At 52.8% G+C, this 23,710-nt stretch overlaps 2 protein-coding genes across 4 annotated transcripts; one reads left to right on the forward strand and one right to left on the reverse strand.

Moving 5' to 3' along the window:
* Nucleotides 1–112: 112 nt before the first annotated feature.
* PTCD1 (pentatricopeptide repeat domain 1) lies at nt 113–15,712 on the forward strand. 3 transcript variants are annotated; one of them, XM_060032404.2, is made up of 11 exons: nt 113–152; nt 278–379; nt 2,349–2,850; nt 4,503–4,643; nt 6,147–6,365; nt 7,139–7,240; nt 9,082–9,783; nt 10,709–10,825; nt 11,524–11,706; nt 13,422–13,600; nt 14,850–14,962. In XM_060032404.2, exons 3-11 carry the CDS (start codon nt 2,371–2,373, stop codon nt 14,866–14,868), a joined length of 2,142 nt encoding a protein of 713 aa, XP_059888387.1. In that variant the 5' UTR covers nt 113–152; nt 278–379; nt 2,349–2,370; the 3' UTR covers nt 14,869–14,962. The 3 variants fall into 3 exon arrangements, with proteins under 3 accessions (XP_059888387.1, XP_069397529.1, XP_059888386.1); XM_069541428.1 differs by lacking the exon at nt 13,422–13,600 and having other exon boundaries at nt 14,850–15,712; XM_060032403.2 differs by lacking the exons at nt 113–152; nt 278–379 and having other exon boundaries at nt 577–2,850.
* BUD31 (BUD31 homolog) lies at nt 14,030–23,700 on the reverse strand. Its single transcript, XM_060032414.1, has 6 exons — nt 23,614–23,700; nt 22,450–22,579; nt 21,901–22,023; nt 16,847–16,969; nt 15,778–15,944; nt 14,030–14,274 (listed from the first exon to the last, which is right to left on the reverse strand). The coding sequence occupies exons 3-6, from the start codon at nt 21,992–21,994 to the stop codon at nt 14,224–14,226; spliced, it is 435 nt and encodes a 144-aa protein (XP_059888397.1). The 5' UTR covers nt 21,995–22,023; nt 22,450–22,579; nt 23,614–23,700; the 3' UTR covers nt 14,030–14,223.
* Nucleotides 23,701–23,710: the final 10 nt, after the last annotated feature.

Consider the following 23,710-nt stretch of genomic DNA (forward strand, 5'->3'; position numbering starts at 1 on the left):
GAGGACGGGCCGCTCCGCTAGGCCCGGCTAGCAGCTCGCCGAACGCCCACCTGAAACCATGCGCGCCGGGAGTTAGCGACGCGGACTGCGCCTGCGCAAGGTCGTCCGGACCGCGGAGACCGGTTCGCGGCGCCGCGGCGACGAGACTAGGGGTGACGCGGGGTCGGGACTGGGGGTGACGCGAGGCGGGGCGGGGGTGTCGTGGGCTTGGCGGCCGAGGTGGGGCCCCGTTCACTGGGTCGGACCCTTGGAGTGAGTTCCTGTTTGACCCTCACAGGGGCCCGGGCTCCGGACGAAGACTGACCAGAGGGGCAGCGAGGGTGACAGCCAGAGTCGGAGCCGGGGGCGTCCGCTGAGGAGACCGAGGCTCTAAAGGGAGGTGTGGAGAGGGGGCGGGTCGGCCTGAGGGTCCCGGGGAGCGTCTGGGGAGAGTCTGGTCCCCCAAGGGAGGACGGCGGCCCCGTGTCTCTAATTCAGGGGTTAGTAACTCGGGCGGGTTGACGAACTTGAGGAGGAAGGAATTACTCCTTTATTGTCTCAGTGTAAAATTTAGCAAGTCCTTCGGTGACTGACCGAGTGGCGTTCGCTCTGTCCAAAACGAAGTCGCGATTGCAAATGGGGATGAGTGTAAATGATGGTTGGAGACAGAGTATCTGCAACAAACTCCTCTCCAGTTGTCGCTGCTTGGACATGACGATAGGACTTGTTATTTAATGCTGGAAAAAGAAGCATCTATACTAATAGAGCATAAGTTTGTTTTAAAGACATTTTGGTACCTATATCAATATCAGTAATTAAAGTTCTCTGTATTTTGATTAACATGTGTAACCCCTTTATTTAATGTGGTCACTTGAACATTTAAAATTACATACGGGCTCGCATTACGTTTCTCTTGGAGCTTCACCAGGTGCAGAATGGTAAAGGCCCTCTGCACTGGTGTCACTAGGGTGCTGGTCAAGAGAAGCTGTTTGATACTATTCATGGACTTGGGTTCAAAGCCAGCCAGTTCCAGAGCTAGTGGATCTCGCCCACCACACTGCTGCAGGGCCCCCAGCAAGTCAGTCCCCTCCCTGGGCCACAGATATTAATTTGTCCAACCTGCTGTCCCCTCTGAGGTCTTTCCACCTTCTAATATAACCAGACCTTAAAACGTGTTCATGCTCGTTATTCTGATCTTTTTTTTATTTGGGGAGCTTTCTTCTCCTTTGAATGAGTTTAAGTATTCATCTGTTTGGGGGGAAAACTTTTTGTCAACTGACAGAGTCCTTGAATTGGGCCGAAAGTTCTCAGAGTAGATAAAAACTTCCCCAAATTGTTTCTTAAGTAACTAAAACTATTCATATTCTCCCATCAAAATAAGTGCATGGCTCTGTTCATAGGGGGTATTCTGATATTTTTTTATTAAAGAGTTTCAAATATGTAGACCAGGATCTCTAGCCTAACTGTGCAATAGAAGTATAGTGTGAGCACGTACGTAATTTAAAATTTTTAAGTAGCCGCATTAAAGTTTAAAGATTGTGAAATCAGTCTCAAATTTTCTTTAGCCCAGTATATCGAAAATATTATCATTTCAACATGTAAAAAAATGTGTAGTTTACCTTCTTTTTTTGTACAAAGTCTTTGAAATCTGGTGTATAATTTACCTTTAAAGCATATCTGCATTTAGTCTAGCCACATTTCAAGTGTCAATAATCACATTGGACAGCACAGCTGAAGCCCATTTGCCCATGAATTTTGCAGAAGAGAAATGTTTAAGTTAACTTCCCTGTGCAGAGGCCCAGAAAACCAGTGTTTTTTCCTAATAAATGATAATGCTATAATTTTTTGAACACCTATTAAACCCCAGGCATTATGATAAAAACATCTCATTTAATCCTTATGGCCTTGTGGTAAGGTGAGTGTGTCTTGCAGCTGAAGGAATTGAGGTCCAAGAAGGTCAAGTAATGGGCCCAGTTACTCAGCTCTGGCCAGGGCTCAAAGTGAGCTCTGACTTGAGTGCCCAGTCACTTAGGTCGTGGCTCAGTGATACAGATCAATAGTTTAGGTGTATCGAGTGCTCACCATGCTGCACCTGAACGCTGGTATCTGAGATTGAATCATTGCTACGGTGCTGTGTGGGTGATGTTATAGTTAACCCCAGTTTATAGCCGAGGAGACAGGCCAGAGCAGTGAGTGCCCAGGGACTCAAGGATAGTTGTTTGGTGGAGCTGAAATCTGAACCTAACCCTAACGCTAGGCCTACTTTCTAACCTCAGGGCTTGTGCTTGTGCCCACCTTCTTGGTCTTCTTTCTGCCTTTTGTGACTATGAACTCGCGTTGACTTTCACTATTTTGCTGACCTATGCCAGGCCCTGGAGGGGAACACCAGAGATGGACCTCGTGAGACTCTCGCGGCTCTTCTACGGCCCCTGCCCCATGGGATTGGCCATCCTGCACCACCTTGACCCCCTGAGAGCCAGGTGGGCCGGAGGCAGGGAGGGGCCCATGTGGCCGAGGGCCGCAGGGCTGATTCGGCTAGCGCCAGCAGCCTTCAACAGCTCCCTCTCTCGGCTGTCCCTCGGCCCGCGGAGCCAGAAGAACACAGGCAGCCTGAGCTCTGACCCAGGCCAGCCCAGCCCCACGGCCACGCAGGAGGAAGGGGAGGAGGAGAGCTTTGGGACCCTTTCCGACAAATACTCCTCCCGGAGAATGTTCCACAAATCGACGGCCCAGTTGTATAACCTGCGGCTCAAGGAACAGAGTGGTGAAGAAGATGAGGAAGGGGGGCTGCAGCCAGAATCACGGCAGGGCCCAAGAAACACCCCTTGCTGGTACTTCTTTCAGTGCAAACGCCTGATCAAGGAAGGAAAGGTAGGGAACCTTTGGATTCTGCTGCTCCTGGCTCCTGCTTCCACTGTGCTGTGGTATTTTGTGATGGGCCGCCCAACCTTCCAGTCATCTCTAAAGGGTGGGATGCTGAGAGCTCCTCTCTCCTCTTTGTCTTCACTCCCCCCTCGGTGCTGCACCAGGCGACCCGCCAGCCTCCTGGCTTTCAGTGCCCCCTCCTTCATGCTGCTCCCATCTTCCTGTTACCAGCTCGGCCATCCCATGGACTCCCCATCTGTGTATTCAGCTGCCTCCTCACCATCTCCCTTATACTTACCCTCAGTGGCCTGCAATTTTTGTTCCCAACTTTGATTTCCCTACGCTTTCTTCATCTCACTCAATGGTAACCCCATTATTCCATCCGCCCAGGCCACATGCCTTCAGGTCATCTCTGAGTCTTCTCTTTCTCTCACCAGCTCTAGCTTCAAAATTTCTCCCGTCCTAACTTCTCACAAGCCTACCCCGGAATGCCCAGGCCAAGCCTTCTCCTTGCCCCCCTCAGCTATAACGACACTTGTCTCTGGGCTCCCCGAGGCTCTCTCCACCTCTTTCCAGGATGTGGGCTTGCAGCATGGAGCCATCCCGTTAAAGCAGAGAGCAGATGGCCTGACTTCTCTCTCCAGCTCTCCCAGTGTATTAAGTGACACTGGGGATGTTCATTTCCTTAGGTATTGATAACGACATTCCATTTATATTTAAAAATCTCTTGGAGGTATATGTCGAAGCTTTGGTGAATGAAGTGACAGGATGTCTGAAATTTGCTTTCAAAAATTCAGTTTGGGGGCTTCCCTGGTGGCGCGGTGGTTGGGAGTCCGCCTGCCGATGCAGGGGACACGGGTTCGCGCTCCCGTCTGGGAGGATCCCACATGCTGCGGAGCGGCTGGGCCCGTGAGCCATGGCCGCTGAGCCTGCGCGTCCGGCGCCTGTGCTCTGCAACGGGAGAAGCCACAACAGAGAGAGGCCCGCGTACCGCTAAAAAAAAAAAAAAAATTCAGTTTGCAGGAGAAGTGCAGGGTATAGATGAAACAAGATTGGCCAGACGTTAATAGGCATTGTAGTTACGCTATTCTCTTTACTTTTGTGTATATTTGAGATTTCCCATAATGAAAAGTTGAGAAATGAAGAGAAGCCGGAGTCCTCACAGTAGCTTATGAAGCCTGCAAGAATTGCCACCTGCCCTCCACCCCCCTTACCTCTCCGCCTGCATCTCCCCTCCTTCACTTACTCTGCTGCAGCCTCCTCTCTGCTCCCACAGCTCCCAAGCACACTCCGGCCTCAGGGCCTTTGCACTGGCTGTTCCCTCAGAGAGCCACATGGCTCCTTCCCTCACCATCCTCAGATCATTGTTCACCTGGGCATCTCCCCTGCCTCTCAGGGAGTTCCCCCATGGCAGTGGGGCCAGGAGCTCTCACAGGTGGTGGGAGACTGGTAGGCTTCCTTCTTGGCCACCGCGAAGGCCCGTGGCTGCAGACCATGGGCACCAAGAGGCTGGTGGCAGAGGCCCAGGGTGAGTGTTTGTCTCCTGGGCAGGCCTGAGCTTGGGCTCAGCTAGGGTCCCCCAGCCTCAGTCTCCCTCCCTCTGCTGAGGGTCTCTGAGGTCCCCCCCGTTGTGTCCTCCCCCCACCCCTCTTCCCCAGCTGGCCGAGGCCCTGGACCTGTTTGAGAGACAGATGCTGAAGGAGGAGCGACTCCAGCCCCTTGAGTGCAACTACACCGTGCTGATCGGGGGCTGCGGGCGGGCTGGCTACCTGAGGAAGGCCTTCCAGCTCTACAATGACGTGAGCATGAGCCTGGGGGCAGCAGGGGCCAGGCTCCATAGAACATGGGCTTTGGGCCCCAAAAGAGCTGGGTACAGACCCTGGATGTGTCACCTGCTAGTGCATTACCCCCTCCAGCCTCAGTTTCATCGTTCATAAAATGGAGGTGATCTCAGATAACTACGTGATGACATGGAAGGTCCTCCAGTGCCTGTCCGGGCCATGGCAGGGCCCACCGGTCCCCTTCCTTTTCCAGCTACTCCCAGTTAATTTAGTTTGTGTTCCTTTTGTCTCACTCCCATCCTCACGCTACACACAGGTGCACACATGCACCTTTTTTCCAAAGCTGATCCTTTGAAAAAGGGCTTTTATTTCTCTTGGAAGATGGTTTTACTTTATATTCGCCCACCTCTGGGGTGTGTTTGTCATTCTTAGAGCCAGGAAGCTGCTTCCCTCATGAGTCAGGAAAGAGCTGTGCCTGAGAGGACCATAGACTCTAGCAGAAGTATTCCCATCTTCTCCAGGAGCTGAGAACATCCTTTATTCCAGCAAGAATTCTTGGGAGCCCTAGTCTCGTCATTTGGGCCTGGCCCTTAGTAAGTCCTTAGGACACGCTGTGGAATATGTGAACACATACAGAGCATCTGCCCTTCCTTGAAGTTGGGATCACCGTCTTCCTTTTTCAGATGAGGAAACTGAGGCCTGGAGGGATGAAGTGCCATGTCTAAGGTTACCTCTCTCTCTCTCGAGTGCTGGATTTGGGAGTGGAGCCCAAAATGGCCTGAGAACAGGGTTCTGTACACTCTGCAAAAGCTGGTCACCTACCCTCGGTCAGGTTGCCCTTCTCTGGGAAATAACGAGTGCTTGGCTTTACCAGGAGTTTCTCAAACTCCGTCACCTGGAGGGCTTAATAAGCCCAGTGTCAGTCTGGGGTTTGTGACTCAGCGGGGGTGGGGTGGGGGACTATGACATGTGCTGCAGAGACGAGCTCCTGGCTGCTGCTGCTCCCAGGGCCTCTCTCCCATGATGCTCTCCCTCATAACAGCCTTTCGAGGTGACCGTATCACCCCCATTTTTCCAATGACGAGCTAACTTATGACCCCCTCAGGTAGTAAACGTTGGAGCTGGGGTTTGATTACCACCCTCCTCCACCCTTTCCCAGACCAGATCCACCCCATGGATCTTAACAGTCAGGGTGGCCTGGTCGGCCACAGAGCAGGAGCGTTGGGGAGACCCTGCTGCAAAAGCACCCCAGGCCCAGGGTGGACTGCTGAGCACCATGGGGAGGATGGTTTCTTGTTTGGAGCATCTGCGGTGCGGGGTCAGTTCCCAGAGCCCCTCGGGCTGAGTCGGGTTCAGAGAGCCCAGCTCTGCGTGTCACTTGGCTCTGCGTTGTCACAGGCCCGGCTCCAAGGCCTGTTCAGTGTGGTAGCACAGTCTTCTCTAGCTTCCTTTCAGGGTGGCCATCGTCTGTGCGTCGGGCTGATCCCAGAGCCACTTCCAAGTTTCTCCCTGTCTCCACAGATGAAGAAGCGAGACCTGGAGCCTTCAGATGCCACCTACACAGCCCTGTTCAACGTCTGCGCTGAGTCCCCCTGGAAGGACTCTGCTCTGCAGAGTGCCTTGAAGTTACGGCAGCAGCTTCAGGCCAGAAACTTCCAGCTCAACTTGAAAACGTACCACTCCCTGCTGAAGATGGCCGCCATGTGCGCAGACCTCAGGATGTGCCTCGATGTGTTTAAGGTGGGACATTCCTTCCTGCTCCCCATTCGGGGCCAGTCCCACATGGCAGGGTGTGAGGCTGTGTTGTCTGTGTTCCTCATGAAGGAAGGTTCAGGGGCCAATGAGACAAGCCCCGTACTGGGCTCTGGGGTTCACAGGTGAATCCCATGAGACCCTGTTATCAGAGGCCTGGGTCTGGCAGACAGAGGAGCCCCCAGCCCTGTGAAGGCGGTGGTTCGTGTGCTCTGCCGTGTGCAGTCCCGCTGGATGGGACTCCGTGGTGCCGTACCAGAGGGTGGGCTTCATGGTGCTGAAGATGAGCCAGTGCTCACTGAGGGGTCGTTCCAAAGGTCCTATAAGGCAAGTCCTGTGCCCTCACTTCATAGATGAGGAAACTGAGACCAGGGAGCATAATGCCTTGCCCACACTCCCACAGCGAGCCAGTGGTGAAGCTGGGATTTGAAACCAGCTCTGTGCAATGCCAAAGCCTCATGTACAGGGGTTAAAAGTGGCTGCTGGGGTGGCCTTTGCAGAGAGGCTGCAGAGAAGTGACCGGAGCAGAGCCAGGAAGAGAGGCCTGGGAAGGAGAGGAGGAGGGGGTGCAGGCAGCAGTTAGCTCTGCCCAGCAGCTGGTACTGAGCTGGCCCAGAGCCAGAGTCAGGCCCCACCTCTTCCGGAGGCACAGCCCTGAGCCTGACCTGGGGTGTCTGCCCTTAGCCAGCCCCATCGGGCCTGGGCCTTGGCCTTGGCTCTTCTGCAGATTCTCATCCGGCCCTCTTTGTTCCCTCCCCCAGGAAATCATCCAGAAAGGACATGCGGTCACAGAGGAGACCTTCAGTTACCTGCTCATGGGCTGCATCCAGGACAAGAAAACGGGTTTCCGATATGCCCTGCAGGTCTGTCCCGCCTGGCTCTGCGTCCTTTCTCTCCTGTTGCCCTGCTCACTCCCCCTCCGTGTGCCTGTGTTGGGTGCAAGTGATGATCCTGTGGGCGTTACTTGAGCACTTGCTCCTGCCCTGTGCTGGGTGTTTTTATATTTGTGATCTTTTGGCCTTCCCAGAGCACGCTGCTCCCTGCGTTTTACAGATGGCAGGGAGGGAGGGCACGCGGAGGAGGCGTGGCTGCTGCTCCAGTCGGGACACAGCCAGCCCACACTCTCCCACTCCGCTTGGTGGCTCTCTGTGCAGCCGGCCCAGACCCGCTGAGCTTACGGTCCCTGAAGGTTGTCCGACCCATCCCCAACGCAGCGTCTCTGCGTGTGGGACCCAGGAGTCAGCATTCAGTCCTGAGAGAGCCTCACGGACATTAAAGTTGAGACACGCTGCTCTAATCCCATCGCAGCGCCCCCCTTATCAAGTGCGGAGGCAGCATTAGCACTGGTACCACAGCTGCCTCCTCAGCTCCTCAGGGGTGGGAAGGACCTGGAGTTCACCAAAAGCTCTAACTTCAGGTGTGGCCCACAGACCAGCAGCCTCAGGCGCACCTGGGGCTTGTCAGAAATGCGGGGTCTCAGCCCCACACAGGCCTCATGCAGCCAGATCGGCATTTCAGCAAGATCCCCAGGGGGATGGTCTGCACAGAGTTTGAGCCCCAGTGATCTGGGGCAGCCCTGGACCACGTGCCTCCCCTCTGCAAACCCCCTGGAAACAGTGGCTGCCGGCCATCCCCTGGCTGCTTTATAGACAGGATCTGGTTCCTCCCTTTCTTTGGCCTCGATCTGTTCTAGTGAGAAATAGTCTATCACGCTAGCAGCTGGTTTGTGTCATGCACTTGTTAAACTGCTCAAGCTGGGTACCATAGCCCCGTTTTAGAGACGACGAGGCTGAGGCTCCCGGAGGTTGAGTAACTTGCCCAAGGTCTCACAGCCACTAAGAAGCAGAGCTGTGATTTGAATCAAGAATCCCTCCTGCCACGGGATAGCATCTGCGTCCCTGATAAACCTCAGTTCTGTCAGTGTTCCCCATGGAGGTGGCTTCCCAGACCCTTGCCCTCCTCAGGACCCTGTCTGGTGGGCAGTAGCCATTTTGCATGTGGCACCCACCTGGGCCTGGCCGGCCCTGACTCGTAGGCACACTTGATGTGAGCTCCTGGCCGCTGCACGTGGCCTCCCAGTGAGCCTGCGGACAGGAGCCAGCAAGACCATGAGCCTCGTGGGGCATCTCGTGGCATCTTGGTTGGTGTCAGAGTGACCGCACGTGGTCAGACTGCCCCCTTGAGAACTCACAAGTGTGCTAGACTCCTCGCTGAGGGGTGAAAATGACCTCAGCTTGAAGGGAGACAGGCCTGCCCGGGCCCACAGCTTGTGAGGTGCTCTTCCTGGCTGAGGCCCCCCTCCGCCCGCGCCCGCTCCGTGCTCTTGAGGCAGCTGAGGACGCCGCGTGGGGCAGGGCACACGGCAGGCGCTCAGGAAGGGCAGCTGCGTCCAGTCCTTCAGTCAGCCTGGACTCCTCCAGCACCGAGCCTCTCCGGCTGTCCCTCCCCAGGGGAGTGGGAGGAGGGCCTGGGAGAGCTGGAGAGATGGACGTGCGACACGGTTTTGGGGTGAGCCAGAGGAGAGGAGAAGCGGCGCCCTGTGGAAGCTCCCAGGCTCTGGGGTTCTCAGTGGCCCAGAGCCTGGCGTCTTTCCCGTGTCCCCCCTGCCCCCACGTTTGCAGACTGGTTGCTGCCTTGCGCTGCCTGCTCTGCTGGGGGCTCTTCGGAGCGGGAGCTGGGGGTGAGGCCTGTCTCTCCTTGGCAGGTGTGGAGGCAGATGCTGAGCCTGGGGCTCCAGCCGAGCCGGCACGGCTACAACCTGCTGTTGGGGGCAGCTCGGGACTGCGGCCTGGGGGACCCGGAGGTGGCCTCAGCGGTGCTCCTGAGGCCCAGGGAGGAGATGGTCCTGCTCCAGCCCCCGGCAGGTGGGCGGCAGGCAAGGAGGAGAGACGGGGTCGGGGCGGACGATAGCCTGTCAGCCAGGCTGCACGTGGAGGCCCTGGAGAGGCAGCTGTTTCTAGAACCTTCTCAGGCACTTGAGGGGCCTCTGGAGCCTCAGGAGGCCGGAGCCCGCGGCAAGGCCCAGCCTGGGGTGGAAACCAAGGTGGAGCCTGACCACGCTGTGGCCCCTGCGGCCCCGGTGCCGCCTCCCTGGGGGCTGGAGACCAACCTCCTGACCCCCGGGGCGGTCTCCTCGGCTGTGGTCTCCTTTGGGACCGTGACCACTCCAGCTGACAGGCTGGCCTTGATGGGGGGCCTTGAGGGCTTCCTGGGAAAGATGGCGGAGCATGGGCTTCGGCCCGACATCAAAACCCTCACGCTGTTGGCGGAGGTGGTGGAGCCCGGCACTTCCGCAGAGTCCTCGCTACTCACTATCTTGGACGCGCAGCAAGTGGAGGCCGACCTGACCTTCTTCAACACGCTGATGAGGAGGAAGAGCAAGCTGGGCGACCTGGAGGGGGCGAAGGTGAGGGGCACAGGGGAGGCACAGGGCTCCCGGCTGGGCCCCTCTCCTTCCCCCTCAGACCCTCCCCTGCCAGGTGTGTCAGCAGTTCCTGTGAGAGGGGCGCAGACTGTCCGGAGCTCCTCGGAATCAGGTGGTGAACCAGCCATACTCCCCGCCCTCCCAGAGGGGCCACCCTTCAGCCCCGCCCCAGCCTCATGGACTTTCTCACACTTAACTGTGCTTCATTCTGTTCTGAGAGCTTCACATCCACTCGTTTCTTTACTGACCACAGCAGGAGGCTCCACTGGCCTGTGGCTTTCCTCGTGTCACAGATGGCGACGTTGGGGCCCTCACGGGATTTTTGTCCATTCGTACAACGTATTTCTGTGTGATGCCCCTTTTGCCAGAAGCTCTGACCTGGGCTCTCCTGAGAGCTGACAGAGGCAGCCTCTGCCTTCAGGCCCTCAGAGCAGAGCACAGCTTTCTCTAGAGCCCCTCCCTGGGCCCCGCCCTGACCCAGCCATGTTGAGCGGGCACCCTCTTCCTCATCTCCTGCCCGGGGGCTCCCTCGGCCCTCACTTCCCATGCTGTTGTCGGCTTTGTCTCCTGCCCTGGACCACAGGACCGCCATCCCCTGAGGCCCCTGGTGCTCGATGGACGTCGAAGGCAGGGATGGATGGTGGCCGGGAGAGGAGCAGAGGGGGCAGGAACATGAAGGGCATTCGAAGAAGGGATGACCTGCTACAGACAGGCGGGCTGGAAGGCAGGGAGGACTCGCAGAGCAGCTGAATCCCGGGGAGCTGGGCCAAGGCCGGTGCCCAGTGTGGTCAGCAGAGGGAGCCACGAGGCCTCAGAGCAGAGCCGTGCCCTGGCGCCTCCAGCAGAGAAGGCTCTTGCCAGGGCTGCTGGGCTACAGCTTACGGTGATGCCACGTCTGTCCCCACAGGCACTGCTGCCAGTCCTGGCAAAGAGGGGAATCGTCCCTAACCTGCAGACATTCTGCAGCCTGGCCATCGGGTGCCACAGGCCAGGGGATGGCCTGCAGCTGCTTGCAGACATGAGGGTGAGCGGGCCCGGGCCCAGGCAGGCCCCGTGGTGCTGAAGAAGAAAGCTGGGGTGTGGGGGGGTGAGGGGGCCCTCCCGAACCGTCCAGGCCTCTGCCCTCAGGGTAAGCTGTTGGGGGCGGGGCAGGGAGAGTGGGGTCTCTCTAGCTGCAGTGTGGAACGGTCAGTGGCCCAATTTGGGAGACAGGAAACCCTGGTGAGGCGCTGCAGGAATGGGCGTTGAGGGCCAGGGGTGTTATGATTGCCAAGGTGGTGGCCGCGGGGTGAGATTGAGGGGTGGGGCAGGTCTTGGCCCCAACCCTCTAGAGGGATGGAGGCCATGATGGGAGCAGGGAGCGTACCAGAATTCTCAAGGGACAGGGGTGCAGTGAACCACGGGAGGTGGTCTCCTGCCCTGATGTGGTTTACTGCCTGAGCCTGTTGATCTCTGAGAACAACCCTCTACTTGTGTCTAGGTTCTTCAGGGCTGAGAGGGCGGGGTCCTGAGTCACCTGGGATGGACCCACAGAGCGGGGGACGTGGAGCGGGGCATACAGCCCGTTGTTGCCACGAGGTCCTGCCCTTCTCGTCCCTGGTGGCTGGTCTGCAGAGCAGGCCTGACTGGCAGGGTAGCTCCCCAAGCCCGACGTGCCACCAGTGGCCTCTCTGTCCCAGCCACCACCATCATCTTGCTGATGGTGTGTCTGTGATGTTCCAGAAATCCCAGATGACCCCCAGCGCCCACATCTACAGCACTCTCATCAACGCAGCCGTCAAGAAGCTGGACTACGCCTATCTCATCGACATCTTGAAGGACATGAGGCGGAACAGGGTCCCGGTGAATGAAGTGGTCATCCGCCAGCTGGAGTTCGCAGCCCAGTACCCACCCACCTTCGACCGGGTAAGTGCACCAAGCTCCAACATGCCCGTCGTCTCCCTAACCAGCGCCACCCACACCCCGCCTGGTTCTGACCTGCTGGGATTGGCATCCTTTTGCTTTAAACTGTCGGTGGCTTCCCTTGGGGAAAATGCCAAACTCCTCAGACTGCGGCCTGCGAGCCCCTGTTCACGTGGCTCATTTCATCTTAGGCCACTCCTCCCTCGGTTCACCGTCAGTCCCATGGCCTCTTCCCTGCCTCGGGGGTTTTTGTATTCCATCTTGAGTAGGCTGCCCTGCTTTTCACATGGCTGTGGTTCCTTCTCATCTGGTAGGTGTCGGCTCAGATGGCTGTTTCTCAGAGGTGCCCTGCTGGCGGCCCCCATACGAGCACTATTCCTTTTCACCATGTTTCACAGTTGGTAATTACATGCACACGTGTGTGACTCTTCCCTTGAAGAGATTGTAAAAGCCCCTAGAGGTGGAGACGGTCTGCTTTGCTCACCTGGGTCCCTGGTGCCTGCCTGTCATCTGGCGCCCAGCATAGATTGTTGTTTGTCGAGTGAATGGGGACGGCAGGAGGGCAGCGATAGAATCTGATTTGTAATGGCCACTTCTCTCCTTGCTGTTCTGAGGATATCAGGCTCCGGGGCTTTGGTTTTTAGGTCCGCTGAGTCAGACCCTATGCTGAGCACCTCCAGAGCAGCTGTGGCCTGACTGGGAGGGAGACAAGTCGGCCAGGACACACCAAGCCAGGGGACGTGGGGTCAGGGACGGCTGTGCAGGGGGGATGCTTGAAGGCTTAATAAGAGCTAGTGAGACAGCAGTGGAGAGTATGCTGGAGGGCATAGCTGGGCATCTTTGAACAGCTGATTGTTAGTCTTATCTTACGGATGCCTCAGAGTTCTTTAAATATTCTGGACACTAGTCTTTTGTTGGTTTCATGTTGCAAGAATCTTCCGGTTGGGGGGTTGTCTCTTCACTGTGTAGGGCCCACTAGGGGTCTTCTCAGGTTCAATCAACAGTCACCAAACTACCAGAAGCCTAAAGCTTATTGTATTCAGTCATACATTCATGCTCCCTTATGGTGGACTTATTTCTATTTGTGATCATCAGGTTTTTGCTTCACGTACTTTCAGGCTCTATTAGGTACAAGTTTAGAATTGTTAAACCTTTTGAATCAACCCTTTTATCATCATGTAGTAACGGTTTTTATCTCATACGTTTTGTCTGTTTTTCCTCTGGTCTCCTCTGTGTTCCTCTACCAGCTTTCTCTTGGTGTCTGCCTGGCATGTCTTGTTTCCTTTCCTTCTTCCCTCCTCTCCTGAGACCTCTGCAGCAGTGCTGAGATGACAGTCAGAGGGAGGCAATGCCTGTGCCGAGCGGGAGGCGCTCAGCAGGCTGTGGAGGCACAGCTGGTGGCGCCCAGCGGTTCTAGCTGTGCAGGGCTGGGGTGCCGTGCCTGGGTATATAGGAGCACAGCAGCAAAGACTCAGGAAGGATTGTTAGCAGATGAGAGAGAATCTGGGTCTGCCCCATGGTACAACTTTGTTTCTTTACTGTACACTACTCGGTGCTGAGCAGCTTTTCTGCCCTCTCCCTTTGACCAACTGGAAGCAAAAACAGCTTCCCTGAGCCCTGAGCCAGCTGCCATGGTTTGGGGTCAGCAGTAGGTAGTATGCAGTGAGTCTAATTGTGGCCCCTCTGAGCCTTGGAACCCCACGCTTTTCCAATTACAGTACAAAGGGAGAAACACCTACTTGGAGAAGATTGATGGTTTCCGAGCTTATTATAAGCAGTGGCTGAAAGTGATGCCAGCAGAGGAAACCCCCCACCCGTGGCAGAAGTTCCGGACCAAACCAAAGGGAGACCAGGACACCGTCACTGTGGCCGATGTGGACAGAGGCCCTGGGGGCAGGTGATGGGGAGACCCTGGGGGACCTCCAGCAGAGCTGGAACAAAGTGCATGGCCTTCACACGGCTCTGCGGGAGCCCCAAGAGTCCCTTTCATATTCAAGACACGTGAATGTGCCGTGTAGCTGCAAGCTTGAGGGAGAGGTCTGGGCCACAGTAAGAGCTGCAGCTTTTTGCAGGCATTGGTCTGAGGTGCCCAAGAAGTTCATGGCAAGTCCAAGAGCAGCTTGGGCCACCTTGGTATGTCATCTTAGGCCCTCCTCGTCTGAGAGGTTGCCACCCCCATCACTAATGAGGAAAGTAAGTGCTCAGGGTCACACAGCACCTGTGAGGTGGAGTTAGGATCACGCCTTAAGGGAGACTGGTCTCCAGGGCTTGGCGCTGTCCCACTGGGTTCCACAGACTGCTGGCTCTGAAAGAAGGCAGGCAGGACCCAAAAGGTTTACTAGTTTTATTTCTACAAATCACAGCTGATGAACACCAAAGCCTTCACATGTAGAGACCATGCTCCTACTCGGGCCTGGGGAACTGCTCTGAGGAAGAGCTGCTCCCAGGAAAGGGTGGCGTGACAGGCAGAAACCTGCGCAGTCCAGAGTCCAGGGCGGAGAGGGGTCGGGGCCGATGGCCTCAGCCAGAGCAGCCCCGGCAGCCGCAGTGCGTGCACTCGATGATCCGGCCCTGCAAACAGAAGACAGCTGAGACCCCATGCCCCTGCCACGGGCCACACGCCCACACGCAGGAATCCTCCTGTGGGAAGGGTGGCCACGGGACATCCACTCCCCATAGGACACTCCTCAGAAACCCTCTGCGACAGTGCTGGATGGGGAAAATTCGGTTCCCTCGTGAACATGGAAACAGCTGCTGTTGACACTGCAGTTACTTCTCTATGTGGATTTAATTTATGCAAATTCAGTGTACACACTTGCTCCCAAAAAAGGAAAAAAAAAAATCTGTGTAAATGATTCTTGTTATTATGCGAAGCACGCAGGACACACCCTACAGTGAGCTGGGGGTGGGTCTGCTACCGCTCAGGGGGCTCAGCGCCAGAGGCCTCAGGGCCGCCTCTGGGCTGGGGAACTTTCCACTGTGGGCTCGGGAAGAAGAAGAGTGTGTACTTGAATCTGTGTGGCAGCGGAACAGTCTTGTCCCCCAGGCCAGGTGTGGCCTAGTGTCTGGCCGGCAGGGGAGCCCGCCCAGCAGACAGAAGGCCCCAGGGCAATGGTGTTTATTTTCCTTTTTCTTCTTTTTTGGAGGAGCAAGACTCTGGTCTAAGGAAACAAGATCTGATGGTGAAACCCAACTAAATCTGAAGCAGGCTCTGTTCTGGCCTCAGGTCTGGGGCAGGAGCCCCAGCTAGACATCACCGTGGAACCCTGGGGCTCTTGGAGGAGCAGGGCTTCTGCTGCTCTGCCCCCCTTCCTGCCCCCGCCAGAGACCAGCAGCAGAGCTGCCCCTCAGGAGGCAGCCCGTGCTCGCTCTCCACTGCTCCACATGCCCGTCCTTGAGCTTCCAGATGGTTCAGGGGGACAGAGCTGCCTGCTGAGCCGAAGCCCTACAAGCTGTAACTAGTGCTGCAGTGTGAAGGGACCTTGTGACGAGGGACGGTGTGAAAGAAGACATCTGGCCTGACATCCCAGCGGGGCCCATGGCGGTCAGCCGAGGGGCCACGCTCAAAGGGCGCTAACGGCCAACAGCCCAGCAACCCTTCTCTGCTTCCTGCGGCTCCACTTCAGAGGCGTATGTGTGTGGAGCCGAGCTACTGCACACCCAGCCGTGTTCCCCAGCCGCCCAGGAAGTTCTGGCAGGAGACATGGTGATGCTAACATTGAAGTGTCCCTGGGAGGAAAAGGAGGCCTGGAAAAAAGGGCGGCTGAAGGGCAAGCACTGGAGGGAAAGGGACAAGCTCCTGCCGACTGGCCGGTGGGTATCATCACCCCCATTTGGTTAAGTGAGGAAAGGAACCCAATAACTTGCCCAAAGGAGGAGGTGAGACTGGCCCCCAGATGTAAGATAATTACTGCCAAACTCCCTGGCATGGATTCCTGACCAGAGGGTCTCACTGCTGGGGGGATGGCCAACCACAAAACAGAACAACATAAAACCCCTTGTGGTCAACTAGGGCAGAATCCTGACAGTAATATCCCACCCAGTCGTCAGACATGACAGGGGTGGAGACATTACCACTTCCAACTTGCTTTTGGGGACCCGGCAAATGCAGTTCGTCCCAAAATTGGTGTCCCGTGTCTGAATGCACCGCAGGCAGCATAGGTTCTCATATCCCTGCTTTTTCCATTTTGCGATTAGGTTTTTATCTGCATAGCCTTCTTTAATACAGTATTCATACAGTTCTGTCAAAAAGATGGGGAAAGGGCATCAGACCATAGTATAACAGAGCTCCCGGGCTTCCCTGGTAGCGCAGTGGTTGAGAATCTGCCTGCTAATGCGGGGGACATGGGTTTGAGCCCTGGTCTGGGAGGATCCCACATGCTGCGGAGCAACTAGGCCCGTGAGCCACAACTACTGAGCCTGCGCATCTGGAGCCTGTGCTCCGCAACAAGAGAGGCCGCGATAGTGAGAGGCCCACGCACCACGATGAGGAGTGGCCCCCGCTTGCCACAACTAGAGATAGCCCTCACACAGAAACTAAGATCCAACACAGCAAAAATAAATTAATTAATAAACTCCTACCCCCAACATCTTAAAAAAAAAAGCCTTCTCAGATTAAAAAAAAAAACAAAGTTCCCCCCACCCCTGGCCCATTACTACCCACCCTTAAAAAGAGTATTTAGCCAGGGGCTTCCCTGGTGGCACAGTAGTTAAGAATCTGCCTGCCAGTGCAGGGGACACAGGTTCGAGCCCTGGTCCGGGAAGATCCCACATGCCGCGGAACAACTAAGCCCATGTGCCAGAACTACTGAGTCTGTGCTCTAGAGCCTGCGAGCCACAACTGCTGAAGCCCGTGCACCTAGAGCCCATTCTCCGTAACAAGAGAAACCACTGCAATGAGAAGCCCACGCACAGCAACAAAGAGTAGCCCCCGCTCGCTACAACTAGAGAAGGCCCGCGCACAGCAACGAACACCAAACGCAGCCAAAAATTAAAAAAAAAAAGTATTTAACCAATATTGGCCTGGCCCCTCTCCTTTTTTTGGTGGTAAGAAACATCATGACACTTGCTGAGGTTTCAAGAATTAAATAAATCTGAAAGCTACTCAAGTTGGGAAGCGTCAAGAGAGAATTTGGCCAATTACCTCTGCTTATGGCTTTCCGCTTGTAGAAGAGGTCAAAAATATAGCGGGTTTTCTGGTGATGGATCCTAAAGATGGGCCACAGAGATTCCACTTTCCTCTTTCCCTCGTGAGGTTCTGTTTCAGCTGGAGAGAAAACACATGTGTTTGTTTTTTGGGGGATAGGGTAGTCTGCATAGGATATAGTGTTATTTTTTTAATAAGTAGGGATAAAGAATAAATCCTTTGTACCCACTAGGATGGCTATAATCAAAATGACAAGACAGTAATAAATATTGGTGAGGATGTGGAGAAATCAGAATCCTCACACACTGCTGGTGGGAATGTAACATGATGCAGCTGCTATGGAAAACAGTCTGGCAATTCCTCAGGAAGTTAAACAGAGTAACCACATGACCCAGCAATTCCACTCCTAGGTATATACCCAAGAGAACTGAAAATGCGCTTGCACACAAAAACCTGTACATGAATGTTTGTGGTAGCCAAAATGTAGAAATCACCCCAGTGTCCATCAACTGATGAATGGTTAAAATGTAATCTATCCACATGCTGGAATATTTTTCAGTTATAAAAAGTAAGGAGTACTCACACATGCCACAACATGGATGACTCTTGAACACATTATGCTCAGTGAAAGAAACCAGTCCTCACAGACCACCTATTGTATGACTTTGTCTATACAGACAGGAAGTAGATTAGTGGTTGCCTAGATCAGGGAGACACGGGGAAATGGAGAGGGAGACCCCCGCTAAAGGGGATGGGGTTTCTCTGCAGGGTGATAAATACTGTAAAACTGACTGTGGTGATGGTTGCCTAACTCTGTGAACACACTAAATGCTGCTTAACTGAATACTTTAAAAGGCTGAATTTTACAGCATATGATTTATGGCTCATTAGGGCTGTTTTTTTTTTTAAAGATGAAGCAAAAGGTAAGCCCCATGACTTAAACATTAATTGCTTTAAATTAAAAATGCCTTTTAAATTAGATAAATTAGAAAGCAAAGGTTTTAAAAAATCAAAGACAACCTCTGTTAATACCCGGGTCTCTATCCTTCCCGACCTATTTCTCCAGCATAATAATTTCTCAAGATAATTCCGGACCTTCAGATGGGCATTCTAATAATCTTTTAAGGCACCTCTAATTTCATTTCCCAACCAAAATCGTTTAGGGAAAAAAGAAAAAGACAAGCCTGAAAGTTCTTAGCATGGCGAGCCTGCAGGAAATAATGGCTCCATCAAGTCATGTAGGATCAGGTAGCAGCTTGCACCTGCCAAAAGGCAAGTCTTTCTCTTAGCGTTACAAGCTGATCTTTGTCACCTCTTCTTGGTTTTTAGGGCAGAGGAGAAAGGTGAGAAGGGTTAAGAAACCTATACCTCCATTTCTCCGACACCGAGGCTGTTCTATTACCTAGAATTTGTAATTCAGCTCAACAAACAGGATTCTGTGATCCAAGTCAAAGGCAGGTGTTGAGGACTCAGCAACACTGCGTGTCTGCTATGGGCGAGGCCATGCTCCAGGTGCCCAAGATATGGCAGTGGGCAAGACACAGAAACCACAAAGCCATGATCTGAGAGGGAAGCAGATCAGCCCCTGGTGGTTAAGTGGTAATGGCCACAGAAAAGAAGGGAACAAGGAAGGGGATGGCGAGCAGGGAAAGAGGGGGACTGCCACTTCATACTAGTCATCAAAGGAGACATCCGCTCAGAGACCTTAAGAAACAAGACGTGCAAGGTGGGCTGGGGGGGTGGGCAAAATGGGTGAAGGTGGTCAAAGGGTACAAACTTCCAGTTATAAATAAGTCCTGGGGAATCTATAGCATGGTGACTATAAAGTTAATGATACTGTATTGTATATTTGAAAGTTGCTATGAAAGTAGATCTTAAAAGTTCTTATAAGAAAACTATGTGAGGTGATGAGTGTTCACGAAACTTGTAATAATTTCACAATATAGTCATATATAAAATCATGTTGTACACCTAAAACAATACATTGTATGTCAATTATATCTCAATTTTAAAAAAAAGAGAAGAGGGGCAAACGTGTACAAGGCAGAGCCAACACCAATGTAAAGGCCCTGAGGTGGGACTGTAACTGGGAGTCAAGGGACAGCAGTGTGGCTGGGGGCTTGGTGGGCTGGGGGAGGTGGGGGGTGGGGGACGGAGTTCAAGGGGTGTGGAGAGAGTGTGCTTGACCTGGAAGGCCACAGAAGGACTTGATTTTGCTCTGGTGGGGGAATGAACCACCGCAGGGTCCTGAGCAGATGATGATGTGATCTGATGTACAACCTAAAGCCCTCACCCTGGCGGCCCCGTGGAGAAGACTGCAGGGCAAGCAGAAGCAGGAGGCTGCTGCAGGCACCCAGGTGACAGGTGAGGGTAGCCTGGACCAGGTGGTGGGGTGGAGGGGCTAAAAGGAGACAGATTTTAGATTCGTGAATTCTCTAAGGTTTCAATAAGGATAACTTCAAACATACACAAAAGAAAACAGTATACTGAACTCCCAAGTACCTTCCACCCAGCTTCAACAATTAACATTCAGCTATTTGTATTTTATCTGGTTCTCCCTACTTTTAGGAGTTGGGGGAACTGGAGTATTTTAAAATGAAACTTCTAGTGTTGAGTCAAGGCTGGAGAAGACATTTGTTCACCGGAGTCGAGAGTGTTTCGGAAAGCCACGTGACTAGATGGGATGACTGAGGGAAGGGGGGGTGGGGGCCATGGAGCTCCTCAGGCTGCCATCCTGGACGTGGAACCTTCCTGTGCTTTTGAGTCATCTCTCAACATTTTAATTGTAGCATCACCCACATTTTAAAAATTTCTTTTTGGACCCATTTTCACAAGCTCATGTGAACATTCTTGGATATCATTTTGTACAGGTTCGCACACACAGTAGAAGGCAGCTTTCGGTGGGCGATGTGGAGTCCTGCCACTAGGAGGGTATGAAAAGAGGCTAGAGGTAGGAGACACTGTGGCACAGACGAGACTTAGGTTTCTGCCTCTTTGCTAATGCCCCAAACTGTCTATTAACTTCAAATTTCAATTAGTTTAAAGTACTTGTAAAAGCAAAGTTATTTATAAGTCCTGGTTACAGTCCATGGAGATAGCGCCTTTATTTCTCAGTCACCCATAAAAACCCCTGCCACACATAACTTCCCCCATCTCTGCCCCATAGTCCCTATAATCAGGCTCTTTTTGTTTGGGGACTTACAGGGCAACAGTGGCTATACAAAAACTTGAGTAGCAAGCTAAGAAACATACAAAGAGCTGGGCAGTTGTGCTGGCTAGGAAATAACAGGGACAAACTAGGAGAAAACAGGAATTTTCCTTCCTAAGGTAAGAGGACCAACTGCTTCAATAAGTGTGAGCTGTCCTGTAAATGGCCCTCAGATCAGAAGGACAGGCCTGGCAATGCCACTGGCTTTGGGCCTTTGTGGGCCCAAGGCTCCTCCATGGCCTAGGAGTGCGGCCGCAGATCCCACAGGCAAAACTTGTGCGGAAGGCTACAAACTGGAGGCTGGCAGCCTCCACCAGCCTGAAGGCTGGCTTTGTTTGGCTCCTCCCACAGACACTTTTTTTTTTAAGTTTGAATTTTAAATTAGAAGACTTCACACAGAAAAGCTGAATTTCTGCTTATCTTGGAAAAAGAAAAACACTCAGCAAATCTGGCAAAGCTGAGGCTGCATCCCACATGGTAAATGGCCCTGGGTGAGTAGCAGCTTCTCCCCACCCCCAGAGCTCCCTATTGTTCCCAACACTAAAGCCAGCTCTGGTACCACCTGCCATCCACTCTGTTTTCTTTATAGTGGAAGCGAGAGCAACATGAAACTAGGTCTTAAAATCTGTGTATCAAAAATGGGAAAGCAGAGAATAACTATATGCTTAAATAAAAACAAGAGAAGGAATACTTCTTTTGACGGTAAAGAATATCACATACATCTAAATGCTCCAAAAAGTCACCCCTTAAAAAGAGGAAGTAGGTTTATTTGCAAGGACTCACAAAAATCTCTTCTATTACAGCAATCTCTAAGTTCCTTTATGTTGAATAAAGATCTGTTTGGGGAAGAAATCTCTCAGCCCAAAATGACCTGATTACTGCAAGTTCTGGGTATTTAATAGAAGTTACCTGATACAGTCAGCTTCGAAGGAAGCAAAGTAACTTAACACTCACTTACTACTTATTGCTAGAGGTATGGCTTCATAATAACAAAGGTTAGATTAATTAGCAAAAACCTTAAAAAAAAAAAAAAGATTGCTTTAAAAAGCAATTCAGGGACTTCCCTGGTGGCGCAGTGGTTGAGAGTCTGCCTGCCGATGCGGGGGACACGGGTTTGTGCCCTGGTCCGGGAGGATCCCACATGCCGCGGAGCGGCTGGGCCTGTGGGCCATGGCTGCTGAGCCTGCGCGTCCGGAAGCCTGTGTTCCGCAACGGGAGAGGCCACAGCAGTGAGAGACCCGCGTACCACCAAAAAAAAAAAAAAAGCAATTCAGTTAGTGGTTATACTGTGATAGGGCCAACAGATGCTTGTGGCTTCAGATAAAATTTCCCAAAACTGCACACTACACTGACTCACAAAGTGCAGGATCACACAACATTTAGAGGGAAGTGAAGATGGTGCATTCTGGAAAACTGGTAGATGATGCAAAAACAAAGTGATGATGAAAACAGAGACTCATAAGAAAAATCCAAATAAAAATGTTTCAGAAAATTTGGAAGTGAAAAAGAACAGGATTTCCCAAGTAAATATATTTTGTATGATTTTAAATATACCTCTAACCAACACAGCAAATAATTATAGGTAGACTACTTGATCTATACTCCCTAAAGCTCTTATATTCAAAAACATTTTTGAGGACCTTTTCATTTGTATCATCTTACTTTCTGGCATTTATAGTATTCCTATCAGTTAATAAGCAAACAAAACATGTCAGTGTCAGGAGGCCACAGTGGTACAGCCTGTCTCTTCTCATTTATCCTTGCATTTATGCCTGGCCCCTTGAAGCATGTAAGCCTGTGACCCTTGGACACAGCCCACTCAGACAGGAACTCCTAGACTCACCTTCTCTCATCTTTTGATCTAATTCATCCAATGTTGGCTCGATCAACTCCCAGCCATCTGGGGGAGCTTTCCGGCTTCTTTTGACTTTAGGCATTTTTTCCCCAGAAGATAATCTGCAAGGATCTGTGGGGAAAAAAATTAAAAGAATTGGTTGCTGAGCCTCAGATCCCCAAAAGACTTCACAAGCCACAACTCTGGTGCACACTCATGTCCCTAAATCTGTTTCCTCATCTGTAAAGGGGGGATAATAGAATCTACTTATGGGGCCATTGTGAAGATTAATTATAATTATATGTAACATGCCTGGCATTTAATGTGTGCTTACTAGATTTTTGCTGTTATCATTAACTGACATCAGCTATGAGCCTGTCCCTGTACTGAGAACATAGAACAAAGAATAGGACACACACTGTCCCTGAGAAGGTGATATTCTAGCAAGGAAATACAAAGTGAAAAGGGAATTACAACACAGTGTGAGGAAGACTATGGTTGGGAAAGCAAAGAAGATGAGTGTTTAAAAAGGATAAAGACAGTGTGAAACCAAAGTACCTTAGGGTCTGTTTCCCAAGAGTGTATGTAGCAGAAAGAAAGATCTCTGGTCTCTTCAGTTACAGGCTTAGGTTCTTGGCCAGCTGTGACTTTGGAGAGGTCACCTTCTCTCTCTGGTCCTCAATCTTGTCTATAAGACGAGGACAGTGTATTAGCCGGATGGCCAAAGTCTCTTAAACCCAACAAACATACTACATAAAGGAAAGTCATGTAAAGCCCAACGACAGACCAGTGCAAATCTACATTGCAAGTCATTTTTCAAACCGCAGAGCATTTCCTAGGTGGCAAACAGAACTCAGGTTAATGATCTCATCTTTAAGCATAGCAGACTCCTCTCTTCCAAGTTCATTGAGTTCCTCCCCGCTGTAGGGGGCCTGACAAGTTGATGAAGCCCCGCCCCTCCCTTTCATGAATTCTCCGTAACAACCTTACAGATGAAGATCAAACTACAGGAGGTAAACTCAGGGTCGCACACAGCTGGGAACTGGAAGAGTCCGACTCTAATCGGGGACTCCTGACTCCCAAATCAGCGGTCTTTGCACTTGTCTACCCTGCTATGAAGCTAGAGACGGATGGAATCTGGTCCCTGTCCCAACGCGCAAGGGCTGGGAGGACAAAGACACGGGAATGACCACTCTACTAAGACCCAGGGAGATTCGAGGGCCTGGCCCAGCCGGGGAGTCACAGGAGGCGTCCCAGGGGAGGTTAACAGCTAAGAAGTAACCAGATCAAGGAGAAGAGGTGCGGGGCCGTATAAGAGAGGTGGTAGCGCTCGGAAGAGGCGGCGAGCGGAAAGGCGTTCGGAGGGAGGGAAGACGTTACAGCCTGGGTTGTAGGAAAGGCTCAGAGAGACGGCTGCATCTGAACGGGGCTTACGAGAACACGCAATATTTAGACAAAAAAAGTTCCAGGCGGAGAAAAAAAAGCATGGAAAATAAAGGGGGAGAAAAGCCTAGAAGCAAGGGAACCCCCCAAATCTCTCATCCCTTCGGCCGAACGAGCAAAGCGCCGCCTCCTCTCTGGAACTCACTTCGACCTCCCGGTCCAGAGGCCCGAACCCGTCCCAGTTCAGCTGTTCAGATCGCCCTTCTGAGCCAATGCAGACCTCCGATCTCTGGCCCCAGCAGTCACCAAGTTACTCGAAAACAGACGAGAAACACTCACCACGTCCTCAGTAGCCGTCGGACGCCCCTTCTCTATCGCCTGCCTCCGCTTCCCAAGTTATCCCTTCAGCATGAGGTCCTCGCGGAGCCCCGCCCCA

This window comes from Delphinus delphis, chromosome 15 (assembly GCF_949987515.2).
Source record: "Delphinus delphis chromosome 15, mDelDel1.2, whole genome shotgun sequence".
NCBI classification, from domain to species: domain Eukaryota; kingdom Metazoa; phylum Chordata; class Mammalia; order Artiodactyla; family Delphinidae; genus Delphinus; species Delphinus delphis.